This window comes from Gobius niger, assembly GCF_951799975.1.
Source record: "Gobius niger genome assembly, chromosome: 7".
NCBI lineage: Eukaryota > Metazoa > Chordata > Actinopteri > Gobiiformes > Gobiidae > Gobius > Gobius niger.
This window is the reverse complement of record NC_136858.1, coordinates 38,262,155-38,278,327: the sequence shown is the minus strand read 5'-3', so window position 1 is coordinate 38,278,327 and position 16,173 is coordinate 38,262,155. Positions and strand designations below refer to the sequence as shown.

At 35.4% G+C, this 16,173-nt stretch overlaps 2 protein-coding genes across 2 annotated transcripts in view; one reads left to right on the top strand and one right to left on the bottom strand.

Moving 5' to 3' along the window:
• Positions 1–7,313: 7,313 nt before the first annotated feature.
• cUnh15orf40 (chromosome Un C15orf40 homolog) lies at positions 7,314–12,249 on the bottom strand. The gene is made up of 4 exons (XM_079560196.1): positions 12,030–12,249; positions 9,708–9,834; positions 9,456–9,583; positions 7,314–7,431 (listed from the first exon to the last, which is right to left on the bottom strand). The coding sequence occupies exons 1-4, from the start codon at positions 12,222–12,224 to the stop codon at positions 7,348–7,350; spliced, it is 534 nt and encodes a 177-aa protein (XP_079416322.1). The 5' UTR covers positions 12,225–12,249; the 3' UTR covers positions 7,314–7,347.
• A 3,027-nt stretch (positions 12,250–15,276) lies between these two features.
• The window catches only part of glsl (glutaminase like), a gene marked incomplete at its 3' end in the record, with an annotated part of 28,504 nt that continues 27,607 nt past the window's right edge, over positions 15,277–16,173 (top strand). Inside the window, exon 1 of the mRNA XM_079560007.1 lies at positions 15,277–15,340. Coding sequence (XP_079416133.1) covers positions 15,294–15,340 — 47 coding nt within the window. The 5' untranslated portion in view covers positions 15,277–15,293. The remainder of the gene's footprint in view (positions 15,341–16,173) is intronic.

The following is a 16,173-nucleotide window of genomic DNA, read 5'->3' as shown; positions in this document are numbered from 1 at the left end:
TTCGAAGTGTGCGCTTTACTCTCAGGCACTGAAGCTGTGGCTTGACAGAGAGAAGCCCTGCCCGGGGCGTAAGTGCATTCAGGGCCTTTAGACTCTCCGTGCTGGTCAGGCGGGTCCGGCCTGGACAGGAGCTCCTGGACTCTCCCCTTTCAGTGCTCGTGCCTTTTTAAAACTAGCAATTTTAAAACTTTGTTCTGCAGGTTTTGACTGTTTTAACTTTTATTTAAATCTCTTAATACATTGTAAACTTTTTAAACTGTCTCTTTTTGGCCACACCAGCCGCTCTCGCCCCAGTGTGTTCTCCCTCTAACCACTGGGCCATTAGATTCACACCATTCAAACCATAGACACAAACCCTCCTTACAGATGGACAACAAGTCTCTAATATCCCGGATTTAGCTCCTCAGTCTGCTGTAACCTGTGTTTGTACAGGGGCAGAGACTAAATGTAATGTGTAGATGTACATTATTTGTTCTTGAATTTAATTTAATAACTACTGTTGAATATTCTTTTTTTCTCATTATGATAAGACATTCTGAATCTTATAACCCAGCAATTTTTGTCATTTTTTCATCTAATTTTTGTCATTTTTTGGTCACATTTTTATAAATTTTTTGTCACATTTTTGTCATTTTTTTTGTCATTTTTGTGACATTTTGGCCACTTTTCCATCAATGTTTCGTCACTTTTTTGTCATTTTTTCGTCTAATCTTTGTCATTTTTTGGTCAATTTTTTAGCAAATTTTTGTCACTTTTTTTTGTCATTTTTTGTCACTTTTTTTGTCATTTTTTGTCACTTTTTTGTCACTTTTTTGTCACTTTTTATCTATTTTTGTCACTTTTTTGGTCATTTTTTGTCACTTTTTTTGTCATTTTTTGTCATTTTTTGTCACTTTTTTGGTCATTTTTTATCTATTTTTGTCACTTTTTTGGTCATTTTTTGTCACTTTTTTTGTCATTTTTTGTCATTTTTTGTCACTTTTTTGTCACTTTTTATCTATTTTTGTCACTTTTTTGGTCATTTTTTGTCACTTTTTTGTCACTTTTTTGTCACTTTTTATCTATTTTTGTCACTTTTTTGGTCATTTTTTGTCACTTTTTTTAGTCATTTTTTGTCATTTTTGGTCATTTTTTGTCACTTTTTTGTCACTTTTTATCTATTTTTGTCACTTTTTTTGTCATTTTTTGTCACTTTTTTGTCACTTTTTATCTATTTTTGTCACTTTTTTGGTCATTTTTTGTCACTTTTTTTGTCATTTTTTGTCATTTTTGGTCATTTTTTGTCACTTTTTTTAGTCATTTTTTGTCACTTTTTTTTGTCATTTTTTGTCATTTTTGGTCACTTTTTTGTCACTTTTTTGTCACTTTTTTGTCACTTTTTTGTCATTTTTTTGTCAATTTTATCTAATTTTTGTCACTTTTTTGGTCATTTTTTGTCACTTTTTATCTAATGTTTGTCATTTTTTTGGTCATTTGCCGTAAACTGTGTTTGTACAGGGGCATAATGATTATTAGCACCACTAAACAGGAGGGACTGAGGGTCAATGTGCAGGAATCACAGACTTGAAAACAGACATTCAAATGCCCTTTTACAAAAACTATTGTCTCTGTGGCCGCGCACACAAAACTAATATCACCTCGAATCTCGTATGTGCCAATGTGCTCAGTGACTACACTGGACCTGGTCTGGGAGCGCCATCTACTGGTAAAACACAAGTACTACAAATCCAATATGGCTCTTTGTCAATCAGAGGCGGCTCTTGCACGACTGGATTATGTTAAACACAAAGCGTCTCTTTACTAAAGAGTTGGTACATATTTCCATCAATCAATAAATCTTTAAAGGAGCTGTACCTGATTGTTCAAAGAAACAGCGTCACTCACATTACAAATGGCTGTTTTCTGGTCCAAACTCATCTCAAACTAATGCTTTTACAACATCAACATTTAAAGCAGGTTTTTACAACTTTCACTGTGAAAAATGCTGATACTAGCCTGACATTTTCTGACTGTTTAAAAGGCTTTAAAAGCAGTATTTTTTGGGGGGGATAAATGTCTGATTTTACCAAATACTGAAGGACAAAACAAATTTTATTCCAATACAGAAAATAAAAAAAATCAAGGACAGCTCCTTTAAGAATCTTGAGTAAAAATCCACCCATCGTCCTACAGACCCTGTTTCCATCTCCACACACATGAATGAGAGTCTGTATCTTCATCCTTTTTGAGAAAAAAACAAACACTTTTAATGGAGGTCGATAAGACTAAATGTAATGTGTAGATGTACATTATTTGTTCTTGAATTTAATTTTCATAACTACTGTTGAATATTCTTTTTTTTTTTCATTATGATAAGACATTCTGAATCTTATAACCCAGCAATTTTTGTCATTTTTTCATCCAATTTTTGTCATTTTTTGGTCAAATTTTTATAAGATTTTTGTCACATTTTTGTCATTTCTTTTGTCATTTTTGTGACATTTTTGCCACTTTTCCATCAATTTTTCGTCACTTTTTTGTCATTTTTTCGTCTAATTTTTGTCATTTTTTTGTCACTTTTTTGTCATTATTTTGTCACTTTTTTGTCACTTTTTTGTCATTTTTTTGGTCATTTCTTTTGTCATTTTTTCATCTATTTTTTGTCATTTTTTGGTCAATTTTTTATAAATTTTTTGTCACATTTTTGTCATTTCTTTTGTCATTTTTGTGACATTTTTGCCACTTTTCCATCAATTTTTTGTCATTTTTTTATCTAATTTTTGTCACTTTTTTGTCTTTTTTTTGGTCATTTCTTTTGTCATTTTTTATCTAATTTTTGTCATTTTTTTGTCACTTTTTTGTCACTTTTTATCTATTTTTTGTCACGTTTTAGTCATTTTTTTGGTCATTTCTTTTGTCATTTTTGTGACATTTTTGCCACTTTTTCATCAATTTTTGTCACTTTTATGTCAATGTTTTCTCGCTCTTTTGTCACATTTCCATCATTGTTTTCGTCTCAGTTCTGTCGCTATTTTCACACCTTTTTCCCAGAAGCTTTTGGATTGGGGTAAAGCCAAACTGGAGAAAATGTGCTTGGTTCAGGCGGGAGTTAAGGGGTTAAAACAAAAGCATCCAAAAACAAAAATGCGCTGGAAAAGCAACAAAAACATGAAAAAAACCCCGAAAAACAAGAGACGAAAACACAACGAAAACGCAACAAAAAAATGAGGCGTTACAGTGTTGCTCTCCAGTCAAGAAGCCTTTAGATTTGGGTAAAGCCGAGCTGGAGAAAATGCTCTGGGTTTAGGCGGGGGGTCAGAGGTTCACATGTGTCTTTGTGGAAGTGTCACATTCATGCTCACTTGGGCCAGACTGACCAGAGTCCAGGGCTGGTTTTCGGTTCCAGTCCGGCCCTGGGCAGCAGCGCCCCCTTGAGGTAGCCTACCACCATTACAAACATTACTTGAAAATGTCCGTTTTTTATTATTTTGAAAACGAGGCTGCGGATCAGAAGGTCTCGGAGCGCCATCTGCTGATACAACAGAAGTACTACAAACCCGCCTTCAGAGTGCGGGATCATGTTAAACACAAAGCGTGTCTTTACTAAAGAGTTGGCAGGGCCTGTGTGTGACCGGTGACTTTAAGTGTAGTTTGTGCAGTTTGTGAAGTGTTAAGAAGCCACGAGACACAGCGGTCACTTTTGGAGGCGTCTCCGTTTACTCTGGCAAAAATATATACACATATACAATCAGCAAGAAGATAACAAGATCCAGCCCAGACTACAGGGGACAATATCAGCATCTCCCGCATTACTTCACATGAATACATTAAAACATCGGGGCAGGGGCGGACTGGCCATATGTCCTGTATTCTGGAAGAGACACAGAAGGGCCACCGGCTCCAGGGCCACCGGTCTGGCCTCTCACTTTACCTCACCCTCACCCCCGGGCGAAACCGAGCTTTACCCAAATCTAAAAGCTTCACCTCTTAACTCTCGCCTGAACCGAGAGGATCTTTTTCCTCACGTCAGCACATTTTTTTTACAGCATTTTTATTTTTATTTTTTGTCACATTTTTGTAATTTTTTTGTGTCATTTTTTGTCATTTTTTGGTCACATTTTAATCAAATTTTTGTCACTTTTTTGTCATTTTTGTGACATTTTTGCCATTTTTTCATCCATTTTTCGTCACTTTTTTGTCCTTTTTTTTGTCAAATGTTTGTAATTTTTTTGGTCAAATTTTAATCAAATTTTAATCAATTTTTTGTCATTTTTTGTCACATTTTTGTCATTTTTTTGTCAATTTTTAGTCAATTTTTTGTCATTTTTTTGTCATTTTTTCGTCCATTTTTCATCAATTTTTTGTCACTTTTTGTCACATTTTTTGTCACATTTTTGTCATTTTTTTTGTCACATTTTTTGTCACATTTTTGTCCCATTTTAGTCATTTTGTTGTCATTTTTTTGTCCCATTTTTTGTCCCATTTTTTGTCCCATTTTTGTCATTTTTTTGTCACATTTTTTGTCATTTTTTTGTCATTTTTTTGTCACATTTTTTGTCATTTTTTTGTCATTTTTTTGTCACATTTTTCGTCACATTTTTTGTCACATTTTTGTCATTTTTTTGTCATTTTTTTGTCATTTTTTTGTCATTTTTTTGTCACATTTTTTGTCACATTTTTTGTCACATTTTTTGTCACATTTTTGTCCCATTTTTGTCATTTTTTTGTCATTTTTTTGTCACATTTTTTGTCACATTTTTTGTCCCATTTTTGTCCCATTTTTGTCATTTTTTTGTCACATTTTTGTCACATTTTTGTCACATTTTTGTCCCATTTTTGTCATTTTTTTGTCACATTTTTGTCCCATTTTTGTCACATTTTTGTCACATTTTTGTCCCATTTTTGTCATTTTTTTGTCCCATTTTTGTCCCATTTTTTGTCACATTTTTGTCACATTTTTTGTCACATTTTTGTCATTTTTTTGTCACATTTTTGTCACATATTTGTCCATTTTTCCCCCATTTTTTTTCATTTTTTCGTCCCATTTTTGTCACCTTTTGTCAAACTGTTCTCACTTTTTTGTCACATTTCCATCATTGTTTTCGTCTCAGTTTTGTCACTTGTGAAGCAACTACGACTGAAGCATCATTATTTTTACCCACCGACCACAGAAGGCTCCAGATCCACGTACAGGGCGCGGGGGACATGTTTCCCGGACATGTGTTTCACACCTTTTTTTTCCAGAAGCTTTTGGATTGGGGTAAAGCCAAACTGGAGAAAATGTGCTCGGTTCAGGCGGGAGTTAAGGGGTTAAAACAAAAGCATCCAAAAACAAAAATGCGCTGGAAAAGCAACAAAAACATGAAAAAAACCCCGAAAAACAAGAGCCGAAAACACAACGAAAACGCAACAAAAAAATGAGGCGTTACAGTGTTGCTCTCCAGTCAAGAAGCTTTTAGATTTGGGTAAAGCCGAGCTGGAGAAAATGCTCTGGGTGAAGGCGGGGGGTCAGAGGTTCACATGTGTATTTGTGGAAGTGTCACATTCACGCTCACTTGGGCCAGGCTGACCAGAGTCCAGGGCTGGTTTTCGGTTCCAGTCCGGCCCTGGGCAGCAGCGCCCCCTTGAGGTAGCCTACCACCATTACAAATATCACTTGAAAATGTCCGTTTTTTATTATTTTGAAAACGAGGCTGCGGATCAGAAGGTCTCGGAGCGCCATCTGCTGATACAACAGAAGTACTACAAACCCGCCTTCAGAGTGCGGGATTATGTTAAACACAAAGCGTGTCTTTACTAAAGAGTTGGCAGGGCCCGTGTGTGACCGGTGACTTTAAGTGCAGTTTGTGATGTGTTAAGAAGCCACGAGACACAGCGGAAACTTTTGGAGGCGTCTCCGTTTACTCTGGCAAAATATATACAAAAATACAATCAGCAAAAATACAATCAGCAAGAAGATAACAAGATCCAGCCCAGACTACAGGGGAGAATATCAGCATCTCCCGCATTTCTTCACATGAATAAATGAAAACATCGGGGCAGGGGCGGACTGGCCTTATGTCCTGTATTCTGGAAGAGCACAGAAGGGCCACCGGCTCCAGGGCCACCGGTCTGGCCTCTCACTTTACCTCACCCTTACCCCCGAGCTTTACCCAAATCTAAAAGCTTAACCTCTTAACTCCCACCTGAACCGAGAGGATCTTTTTCCTCACGTCAGCACATTTTTTTTACAGCATTTAAAAAAAAAATTTGTCCCATTTTTTTTGTCATTTTGTCGTGTCATTTTTTGGTCAATTTTTTATCAAATTTTTGTCACTTTTTTGCCATTTTTTTGTCTTTTTTTTGTGTGGCATTTTTGTCATTTTTTCATCCATTTTTCGTCACTTGTTTGTCAATGTTTTCTCACATTTTTGTCTTTTGTTTTGTCAAATTTTAATCAAATTTTTGTCATTTTTAATCAAATTTTTGTCATTTTTTCGTCCATTTTTAATCCATTTTTTGTCACTTTTTGTCACATTTTTGTCATTTTTTTGTCAATTTTTTATAGATTTTTTGTCACTTTTTTGCCATTTTTTTGGGTCATTTTTTTGTCATTTTTGTGACATTTTTCGTCACTTTTTTGGTCACTTTTTTGTCTTTTTTTTTGTCAAATTTTAATCAAATTTTTGTAAATTTTTGTAATTTTTTGTCACATTTTTGTCATTTTTTTGTCCATTTTTTTGTCCATTTTTTGTCAATGTTTGTAATTTTTTTGTCAAATTTGGTCAAATTTTAGTCATTTTTTCGTCCATTTTTTAATCAATTTTTTGTCACATTTCCATCATTGTTTTCGTCTCAGTTTTTTTTGTCAAATTTTAATCACATTTTTGTCATTTTTTGTCCATTTTTTTAAATCATTTTTTGTCATTTTTTCGTCCCATTTTTTGTCACCTTTTGTCAAACTGTTCTCACTTTTTTGTCACATTTCCATCATTGTTTTCGTCTCAGTTTTGTCACTTGTGAAGCAACTACAACTGAAGCATCATTATTTTTACCCACCGACCACAGAAGGCTCCAGATCCACGTACAGGGCGCGGGGGACATGTTTCCCGGACATGTTTCACACCTTTTTTACAGAAGCTTTTAGATTTGGGCAAAGCCGAACTGGAGAAAATGCTCTGGGTTAAGGCGGGGGGTCAGAGGTTCACATGTGTATTTGTGGAAGTGTCACATTTACGCTCATTTGGGCCAGGCTGACCAGAGTCCAGGGCTGGTTTTCAGTCCCAGTCCCGCCCTGGTGCTGCAGTGTTAGCGATGAGCTAACTGCGACTCTTCACAGCATCTTCTTCATGTTCTTTTATGTCATTGTCCCGTACGGCAGTGTTGAGTTCAGGCCTGTTTAAGCCTCTGCAGCACGTCCTCCGGGGCGAGAGACGAGTCCAGTTTGATCACTTTGTCTCTCGACCTCGAGCCCTAAACACACAACGTGTTAGTATAAATAATTACAATAAAGTTACAAAATATAAATGACTGAAACTGGAAGAATGCGGCGCAAAATGCTCTCGATGATAAAGTTTCTATTCAGGGTTTATAAAGGTAGAACAAGGTCAACTGTAATGCTTTTTAATGCCATTTTAATGCCCGGATGTTTTCTTAGGGTTTGATCAAACAGAGGAAAGAAAACTGGACAAAACAGGCAACGTATAAGCAAAAAATGTGGTCAATTTCAGCCAAAGCTACATAATGTTTTAGACCAGAAATTGGTATTTTCAATGAATTTATTGTCTAATAATTACAAACATAAATCTGTCTTTTTACTCATATGGTTCATGAGACAGACCTTTAAAGAGAAAAAGAGAGAAACACAGCTTCTTCTTCTTTGTCCTTTTTTGTCAATTTATTGTCACTTTTTCATAATTTGTTCAAAATTTTTCGTAAATTTTTTGTTAATTTTTTGTCCTTTTTTTGTCAAAGTTTTCTCACTTTTTTGTCACATTTTTGTCACATTTTTGTCACATTTTTGTCATTTTTTAAATGATTTTTTGTCACATTTTTGTAAATTTTTTTGTCACTTTTTTGTCCATTTTTTTGTCCTTTTTTGTCCATTTTTTGTGACATTTTTGCCACTTTTTCATTATTTTTTCTAAATTTTTCGTCATTTTTTTGTCACATTTTTGTTAATTTTTTTCAGTTTCTCTGGCACACTGTATACTTGCAACAGCGTTCCTTTATTAATGCAACGTTTGTACGAAGTAAACCTTCTTTAACCTCTTAACTCCCGCCTGAACCGAGAGCATTTTCTCCAGTTCAGCTTTACCCAAATCCTGTAAGGCCAGTGTAACGCCTCATTTGAAAGCTAAGATCTACAAAACTCATCTAAATGGATCTTTTTCTTCACGTCGTCAGATTTTTTTTCCAGCATTTTTTGGGGGTTTTCAACTCATTTTTGTAACTTTTTTGTCAAATTTTTGTCACATTTTCATAATTTGTTGTCAATTTTTTTGTCCTTTTTTGTGACATATTTGCCACTTTTTCATTATTTTTTCTAAATTTTTGTCCTTTTTTGTCAGTTTTTGTTGAAGTTTTCTCACTTTTTGTCATTTTTTGTCATTTTTTCATAATTTTTTTTGTCACATTTTTGTTAATTTTTTGTCAGTTTTTTGTCAAAGTTTTCTCACGTTTTTGTCACATCTTCATCATTTTTTGTCCATTTTTTGTGACATTTTTGTGACATTTTTGTGACATTTTTGCCACTTTTTTCTAAATTTTTCGTCAATTTTTTGTGCTTTTTTGTCAGTTTTGTGTCACATTTTTTGTCATTTTTTCATAATTTTTTTGTCACATTTTTGTTAATTTTAGTTTTTTCATTTTTTTGTCACATCTGCATCATTTTTTGTCAATTTTTTGTGACATTTTTGTCATTTTTTATTAAGTATTTATTAAGTATTTAAGTTTTTTGTCTAAGTTTTCTCACTTTTTTGTCATTTTTTAAATAATTTTTTTGTCACATTTTTGTCTAAGTTTTCTCACTTTTTTGTCAATTTCTTTGTCCTTTTTTGTCAATTTTTTGTGACATTTTTGCCAGTTTTTCATTATTTTTTCTAAATTTTTTGTCAGTTTTTTGTCAGTTTTTTGTGACATTTTTGTGACATTTTTGCCACTTTTTCATTATTTTTTCTAAATTTTTCATCAATTTTTTGTTCATTTTTTGTCCTTTTTTTGTCTAAGTTTTCTCACTTTTTTGTCACATCTTCATCATTGTTTTCGTCTCAGTTCTGTCGCTCTTTTCCCACCTTTTCTCCAGAAGCTTTTGGATTGGGGTAAAGCCAAACTGGAGAAAATGCTCTCTGTTCAAGTGGGAGTTAAGGGTTTAAAAAAATCTGATTAAAAAGGTAAATGAAATGGCTCCTTCAAGGCTTTTAAAGAAATTTAAATAGCACATTTTGTTGAAAGCGTGTCTTGTTTTTTCTTCTAAAAATGTTGACCTCCTTACAAACCTTGTCCAGTGTGATCTGACTCTTCTTCAGGCCGAGGACTTCAGACAGAAACCGAATGAGCTCAGCGTTGGCCTCCCCGTCTGTAGGGGGCGCTGCAATGGCGACGCCCACCGCCTCCGCAGACACATCTATAACAAAACGAACATCCAGCTCAGTTATAGCAGCGGTGAGACTGTGAAAGGTAGTGTAGCTTGATAATACTAGAGCTTGATGCTGTTGTTTATGAATAAAAAGTGACTCAAAGTTTAGTACCGGTGATGGCGCTGAGTTTGGAGCCTGGTTTGGCGTGGACTGCGATGGTTACGGACCCGCTCTTGTCTTTAGAAACTGGTCCTGGAGGTTCAGGGTCTGTTTTGGCCACAGCCGCTTGTCCCTTCCCCTGTTCATGACACACACAGTCTGATTAGTTTAGGCTGATTTAGGCAGTGGCTGTTCTGTAATACATGCTTTTCAGTCATGTGACTTTTGTTGTTATGGCGGCCATTTTGAATACCGAAGTAGAATTATGCAGTACTACTGTCTGTTTACAGGTGGGTTGAGTACATGAAGCACTGTACGGGTAACATTAGTGGGACAATTGTTAATTTTGAGAAGATGTTTCATTTATGAGAATTGTATGTTTTGGCTGTTCTTTGTACAAAACGACAACCGCCGCGAGCTACCGTTAGCGTCTGGTTACAAAAGACGTTGGTCCGATATTTTCATTGTTGTTTCATATTGTTGACACACATTGGTGTTTTGAAGCAGTTGAGCACATTTAGTGAGCTGGAGATCTGTAACTAGTAATTCTTATGCCAAGTTTAAGGTTGTTTTTCTTTTTGTAGCAGAATATGTATCAGAGACTGACGTCCCCGGTCTCGCGCAGAGTTAGCTCAGTTCTGCGTCAGGTTTTCAACTGACGTCCCGAAAGGCAGAGCCGCGTCTGAAAACTATATTTGTCTGTTTACAGAATAAAGCCCAAATGTTACATCCCAGCCTGTGTCTGTCTTCACGGGGGCAACATAATCTTGGAACATGTAACAATATCTTTACTCAGGATCAAAATGAAAAACAACTGATCATTGCTCAAGAAGTAAAAACACAAGCAGCTCAAGATGTTAGCATGCTACCGGCTAGCATGAACAGTATCTTCAGGGACAATGCACAAACAACATTAGTCTAAGAGAGAAGAGATGTCATGTGCCAGGTTATAGCAAAAAAAATGCTTATTTCCACACGCAGTCCCCGGACAGGGACACACTGTTATACTTACAAAAGTTCATAAAATATATACAGAACAATACACAGAAGCTCACACGATAAAAGCACTTTCTACTTCAGGAATCTATGACTCACTCACAGTTTACAGCGTTCATATCACAGTCATTCAGTGCGTGCATTTTTGCTTTGATAATGACCACATTGGTTTATACTATAGTATAAATGTACTACAAAAACTCCAAAGTTTCCTGAAAGTGTGCCCCTTATAGATCCAAATGTCCCATGGGGCCTGCAACTAATAAAAGAAAAAAATAAAATTACTAGGGCTGCTCGATTAAGCTTCTGGAAAAAAGCTGTGAAAATAGCAACAAAACTGAGACGAAAACAATGATGTAAATGTGACAAAAAAGTGATGAAAAATTGATGAAAAAGTGGCCAAAATGTCAAAAAAATGTCACAAGAAATTGACAAAAAAATGGACGAAAAAATGACAAAAAAGCAAGGAAAAATGTATGAAAAAGTGGCAAAAATGTCACAAAAATGTCACAAGAAATTGACAAAAATGGACGAAAAATGACAAAAATGTGACCAAAAGATGACCAAAAAATGACAAAAAATTGACAAAAAATGGATAAAAAAATGACAAAAAAGTGACAAAAAATTGATGAAAAATTTAAGAAAAATTACGAAAAAATGACACAAATTTGACAGAAAAATAACAAAAAAATGACAAAAATGTGACAAAAAAGTGACAAGAAATGGATGAAAAATTGAAGAAAAAATTGAAGAAAAAATTGAAGAAAAAATTGACGAAAAATGACAAAAATGTGACCAAAAAATGACCAAAAAATGACACAAATTTGACAAAAAAATTACTAAAAAATTACTAAAAAATTACTAAAAAATTACAAAAAAGTGACAAAAAAGTGACAAAAAATTGATGAAAAATTTAAGAAAAATTACGAAAAAATTACAAAAATTTGACAAAAAAATTACAAAAATGTGACAAAAAATTTATGAAAAATGGACGAAAAAATGACAAAAATCGGACAAAAAATGGACAAAAAAAATGACAAAAAAGCTACAAAAATGAGTTGAATACCCAACAAAAAAATGATGGACAAAAATCTGATGACGTGAGGAAAAAGATCTCGGTTCAGGCGGGAGTTAAGAGGTTAACTCAGCTCATTCTTCACCACTATAGTCTGATACTACATCCTCCCCTCACTCATAAAGTATATAACCTTAATATTATTGTGCTGTAAAACAAAGCAGGACCCACTCCCCATCTTCTACAGATCCACAATGTTCATATTTAAACACATTTATTGGTAGAATTAGTCGATACTGGAAAAAGAATAAAGAAAAACTGACCGATTTGTCTTTTTTTTTAGGCATTGGACTCTTCTTTGAGCTGAGCCGCTCTTTACTGCAAACTAACGATGACCGCGGGAAACACCGGGGACAAACCGGAACAAGGAAGGTGCATGGAGGTAAAGTGCGACACGATTTATATATGATTTGTGTTTTTATAAAGCTTCGTAGAGCTAAAGATGTGCGGGGAAACATCTAAAGCTTTAGCCTGCTGCTAGCATTCACACGGGGCAGTATGCTAACGTAAACACGGGCACTTCCGGTTTTCAAAATAAGATAGCTCAATCGCCTCCCACTAAACCGAAACAATTTAGATGTTTTATATTTTGCTATAATTTTGTTTATTCATAATTTTTCTTTCTTTCTTAAAGTTATAATTCCTTGTAGGCTATAAAAGACGCCTTTATTCTATCGTTATTACTTGTTTGCACATTTATCTTGTCTTTCTTTGAGTCTACATTTTCTACCAGAGGTGCCCAAAGAACGTTGGCCCGCCAGAGAGTGACCCACTTTTGCGTCGCATATGGTTAATACTATATTCTCAACAATAATGTTTAGCTGCAGACCCGGAGCCGAGACAAATCTACCGTGAAAAGCGAATCCACCGCGATAGTGCGCCCTCTGCTGGCAAAGACAGATATACGACGGTATTTAGCTCGTGTTTTACAGTTGTGTCGTTGGGATTATTTTGTGTGATTTAGAATGTGTTGACATGTAGCTTAGTTTAGGCGACATGTACTATTATTTGTTTTGTTTTTTAATGAAATTAAAAAAGGAGAGAAATCGGGTTAATAATGTTAGTTTGCAGATGCAAAACAAAGTAAAAAGTAATATTTGTACCGTCAGGGTCGTCCCTGTTTCCTAAATTCAGCAGCAAAACAAAAGATCAACACTGATGTCATTAATGTGTAAAAATCAAATGTTGTAATTCTGGGCTAATGATGATAATGATAATGATGATAATAATAATAATAATAATAATAATAATAATAATAATAATAATAATAATAATAATAATAATAATAATAATAATATGGTCAAAACTAGTCTGGAATGACATATACATGCAACTATGTGCCATTAATAATGGTGCCATAACTTTTTATTTTTTTTGTCCTTTATTTATCCAGGATAAAACTCGTTGAGATCAAAAATCTCAAGACTGTCCTGGTCAAGATTCTTTCAAATTAGAATATGCAGTAATTTACCACAGAAAGTAAAAAGTACCCTTAATACATCATTATGAATAAATTATGTATTTACTTCACAGCCTGCAATTACATTTTTTGGATGGCATGTAATTGGGATTTTTTTTATTGATTTTACTAATTTACAACTACGCATCTACGATTTCAAAACTGGTTCATAAGAAATCAAAAAATGAAATATCTCGGTTAAAGTCTCACGTTCGTTGAGTTGATCAAATCAATCTTCCCAAGACCTAATGCCGTCGTATATCCGTCTTTACCAGGAGAGGGCGCACTCTCACTGTGGATTCGCTTCACGGTATTTGTCTCGGCTCCGGGTCTGCAGCTTTCCCTACTAATTCTCAATGGCAAATGTGGCTGCAGTGCATGTTTTGGCCACCATGATCAAATGGGGGGCGCTGTTTCACTCCTTTCGCAAAGTTAAGGAAACACATGAAGTTTCCGGCTCAATCCGAAACCATCAAATTGTAGCCTCTAAGCACTAACACTAGCAACTAACTCCTTAACCTTTCATGGGGTCGACTGTTAGATCTATGCAGTTAGTGAACTAGAGCTTCAGCAGCATTTGAACAATCCGTCCGTCCTTAAACAGGGGAAAGGGAAGTGACATCACCAACAGCTGTTTTTCTTCTTCTTTAAAGTTATTGGTGGAGTGCAGGTTAAACAAAAGTGCATGTCGCCCCCTAGTGTCCAACAACAACATAGTGTCCAAACAAAGACATTTAAGGAGAAAAATAAATCCAAATGAACCAAACATTTCCCTTTGTGTTATTTTATTTCAACAGCTGTTTCTTAAAACTACATTATGCAAATGATCCATGTGGCTTAAGTTTCTTCTAAATGAAAACAAAAGCATTTAATCTGTTTCCTGAGTTTCCTCTTTAACACTGACATGTGACTGAGCTGTGGGGACGACAACATGGATTTATCACTTTTATAAAGTTTGGCTTGTGCAGAATCTTAATTTTTAATTATTATTGGGTGGGGGGGTTTGGCGCAGTGGCTTGTGGGACGGCACATAGCTCCTAATCACTGGTTAGTTAGCATCCGAGGTCCCTATGCTAAAGTGGCTATGATAGTTAGCATCAGAGGTCCCTATGCTAAAGTGGCCATGATAGTTAGCATCAAGGCTCCTTTTCCTAACTCCTTCCTAACTGACAGACCAATTCGGAGGCAACTTGCCATGGCGGACGCTGACGCACATCCGGTTTGGCGTAAGAGCTCTTAGCAATCTGACCGTTTCGGAAGCAGCCTCCGACTTTTACTGCATTGGTTGTTGACGTCAACAAAGGTACATGTTAGAAATTGACTGATAAAAGAATGAACACTTTCAAAATGATCTAAGGTGGCATTTTCTTGGTTAACAAATGAATGAGGTAAAGTCACTGCAGGTACAGTGTTTGTACTATATCGCTGCAATAGTTGATTTTGTTCTACTAAAACTAGGCTTTTGCCATAGTTAATATTTGTAGTAGACAGATAGAATCAACTACAAATGTAAACCATCAAATCAAATAACTATTATTATTTGCAGTTATGTGTTTACTGAATGAATACAGGCTACAACAGGCTACATGAGTAAAATCATCTGATTCATTAATGCTCTTTCTCTTGAGTTGACGGATGTTTTTCCGTGTTCTTAGGGCGACTTCAAAGTTACATAAGTATTTTCTTTGAGTAAAACCCCATAACTGCCTGTGTTTCTGTCACATCAGCAGCTCCTCAGGCATCTCTATGTGTGTGTCTGTCTCCCCCCTCTCTCTCTTCTCCTTCTCTCTTATTCTCTCTCCCTCTCTCTTCTTCTCCCTCTCACTCTCTCTCTCCCTCTCTCTCGTTAATTGTGGTAAAACAGATGTTGAACACTAAAGCACTGCTGGGAGTGTCTGGTCTACAGCACTTTCAGACTTCCTCCTCCTCCTCCTCCTCCTCCTCCTCCTCCTCCTCCTCTTTTTCTCTCAGACTCTCATTCATCAGAAACTCTGCACAGCCCGAGGACACACAGGCTCTGAACACACTCTGAACACCCTCTGAACACCCTGAAACATCAGCGTCTGCCATGGAGAACACCCAGAGTCTGGAGGCAGAGGACGGCTCGTTTCTCTGGTAAGGACGTGTTTGGGTTCAGGAGCTTTTTGATGTTTTAAGGATTAAGGATTATTGTATATAAAGGATCACAATTAAATCTTGAATGGGTCAAATCAACTATTGTAGCAGGGAAATCAATGTTAGCATTTTCATTTCATTTGTTGACTTCTTTATCAGATTTAAACCAGATTATGGTATAAAATATGGATGAAGTTTTGAAAGTTTATTGTACTTTTGTAATTTTATCTATTGGCTAAATGGTGGTGCTGCCTGTGTGATTGTAGGGTCTTCATGCTTTGATAGAATGAGAATAATTTGCCGGTGAGAGGTTTACAAACTAGGAATTGTCTTTGGTGCAACAGGAAACATAGACAGGCTTTTAATTAAAATGGCCGACAATAGAAAAAGCACCACCTTCAATTAGATAAATGACTTAACACTACTTTAATTCAGGAGCCTTATGTTGAGTTTGAGTTGGTTTGAACTAATCTAATGTGAATGTAACGAGCATGAATCCCACCTTGAAATCAGTAACTTTACCTTTAAAAGTATGTTTTTTTTAGCTGAATCAAGAAAAGAAAGTCTTCATCACATCCTGTCTAAGACCCGACCAGGTCTACTACATTTTTAGATTGAATCTCTTTATCAAGATTTATGTCGTTTCTTCCTTGGAATGATTTTTTTTTTTCAGTGTAAAATGAAAAATAAACATGATACACTGGAAAAATGAGCATTTCAATGACATGAATGATGTAAAATTTCTTCAGTAAAGGCTTTTTAACCTCTTAACTCCCGCCTGAATCGAGAGGATCTTTTTCCGCACGTCATCAGATTCTTTTTTCCATCATTTT

Bases quoted from the DNA above. Each gene is read 5' to 3' on its own strand.
- cUnh15orf40 (XM_079560196.1), bottom strand. From the start codon at position 12,224: ATGTTTCCCCGCACATCTTTAGCTCTACGAAGCTTTATAAAAACACAA. The intron at 9,835-12,029 runs GTCAGTTTTTCT...TGTCATGAACAG, and splicing joins CTAAAAAAAAAGACAAATCG to GGGAAGGGACAAGCGGCTGT. The intron at 9,584-9,707 runs GTACTAAACTTT...GTTTTGTTATAG, and splicing joins CAAACTCAGCGCCATCACCG to ATGTGTCTGCGGAGGCGGTG.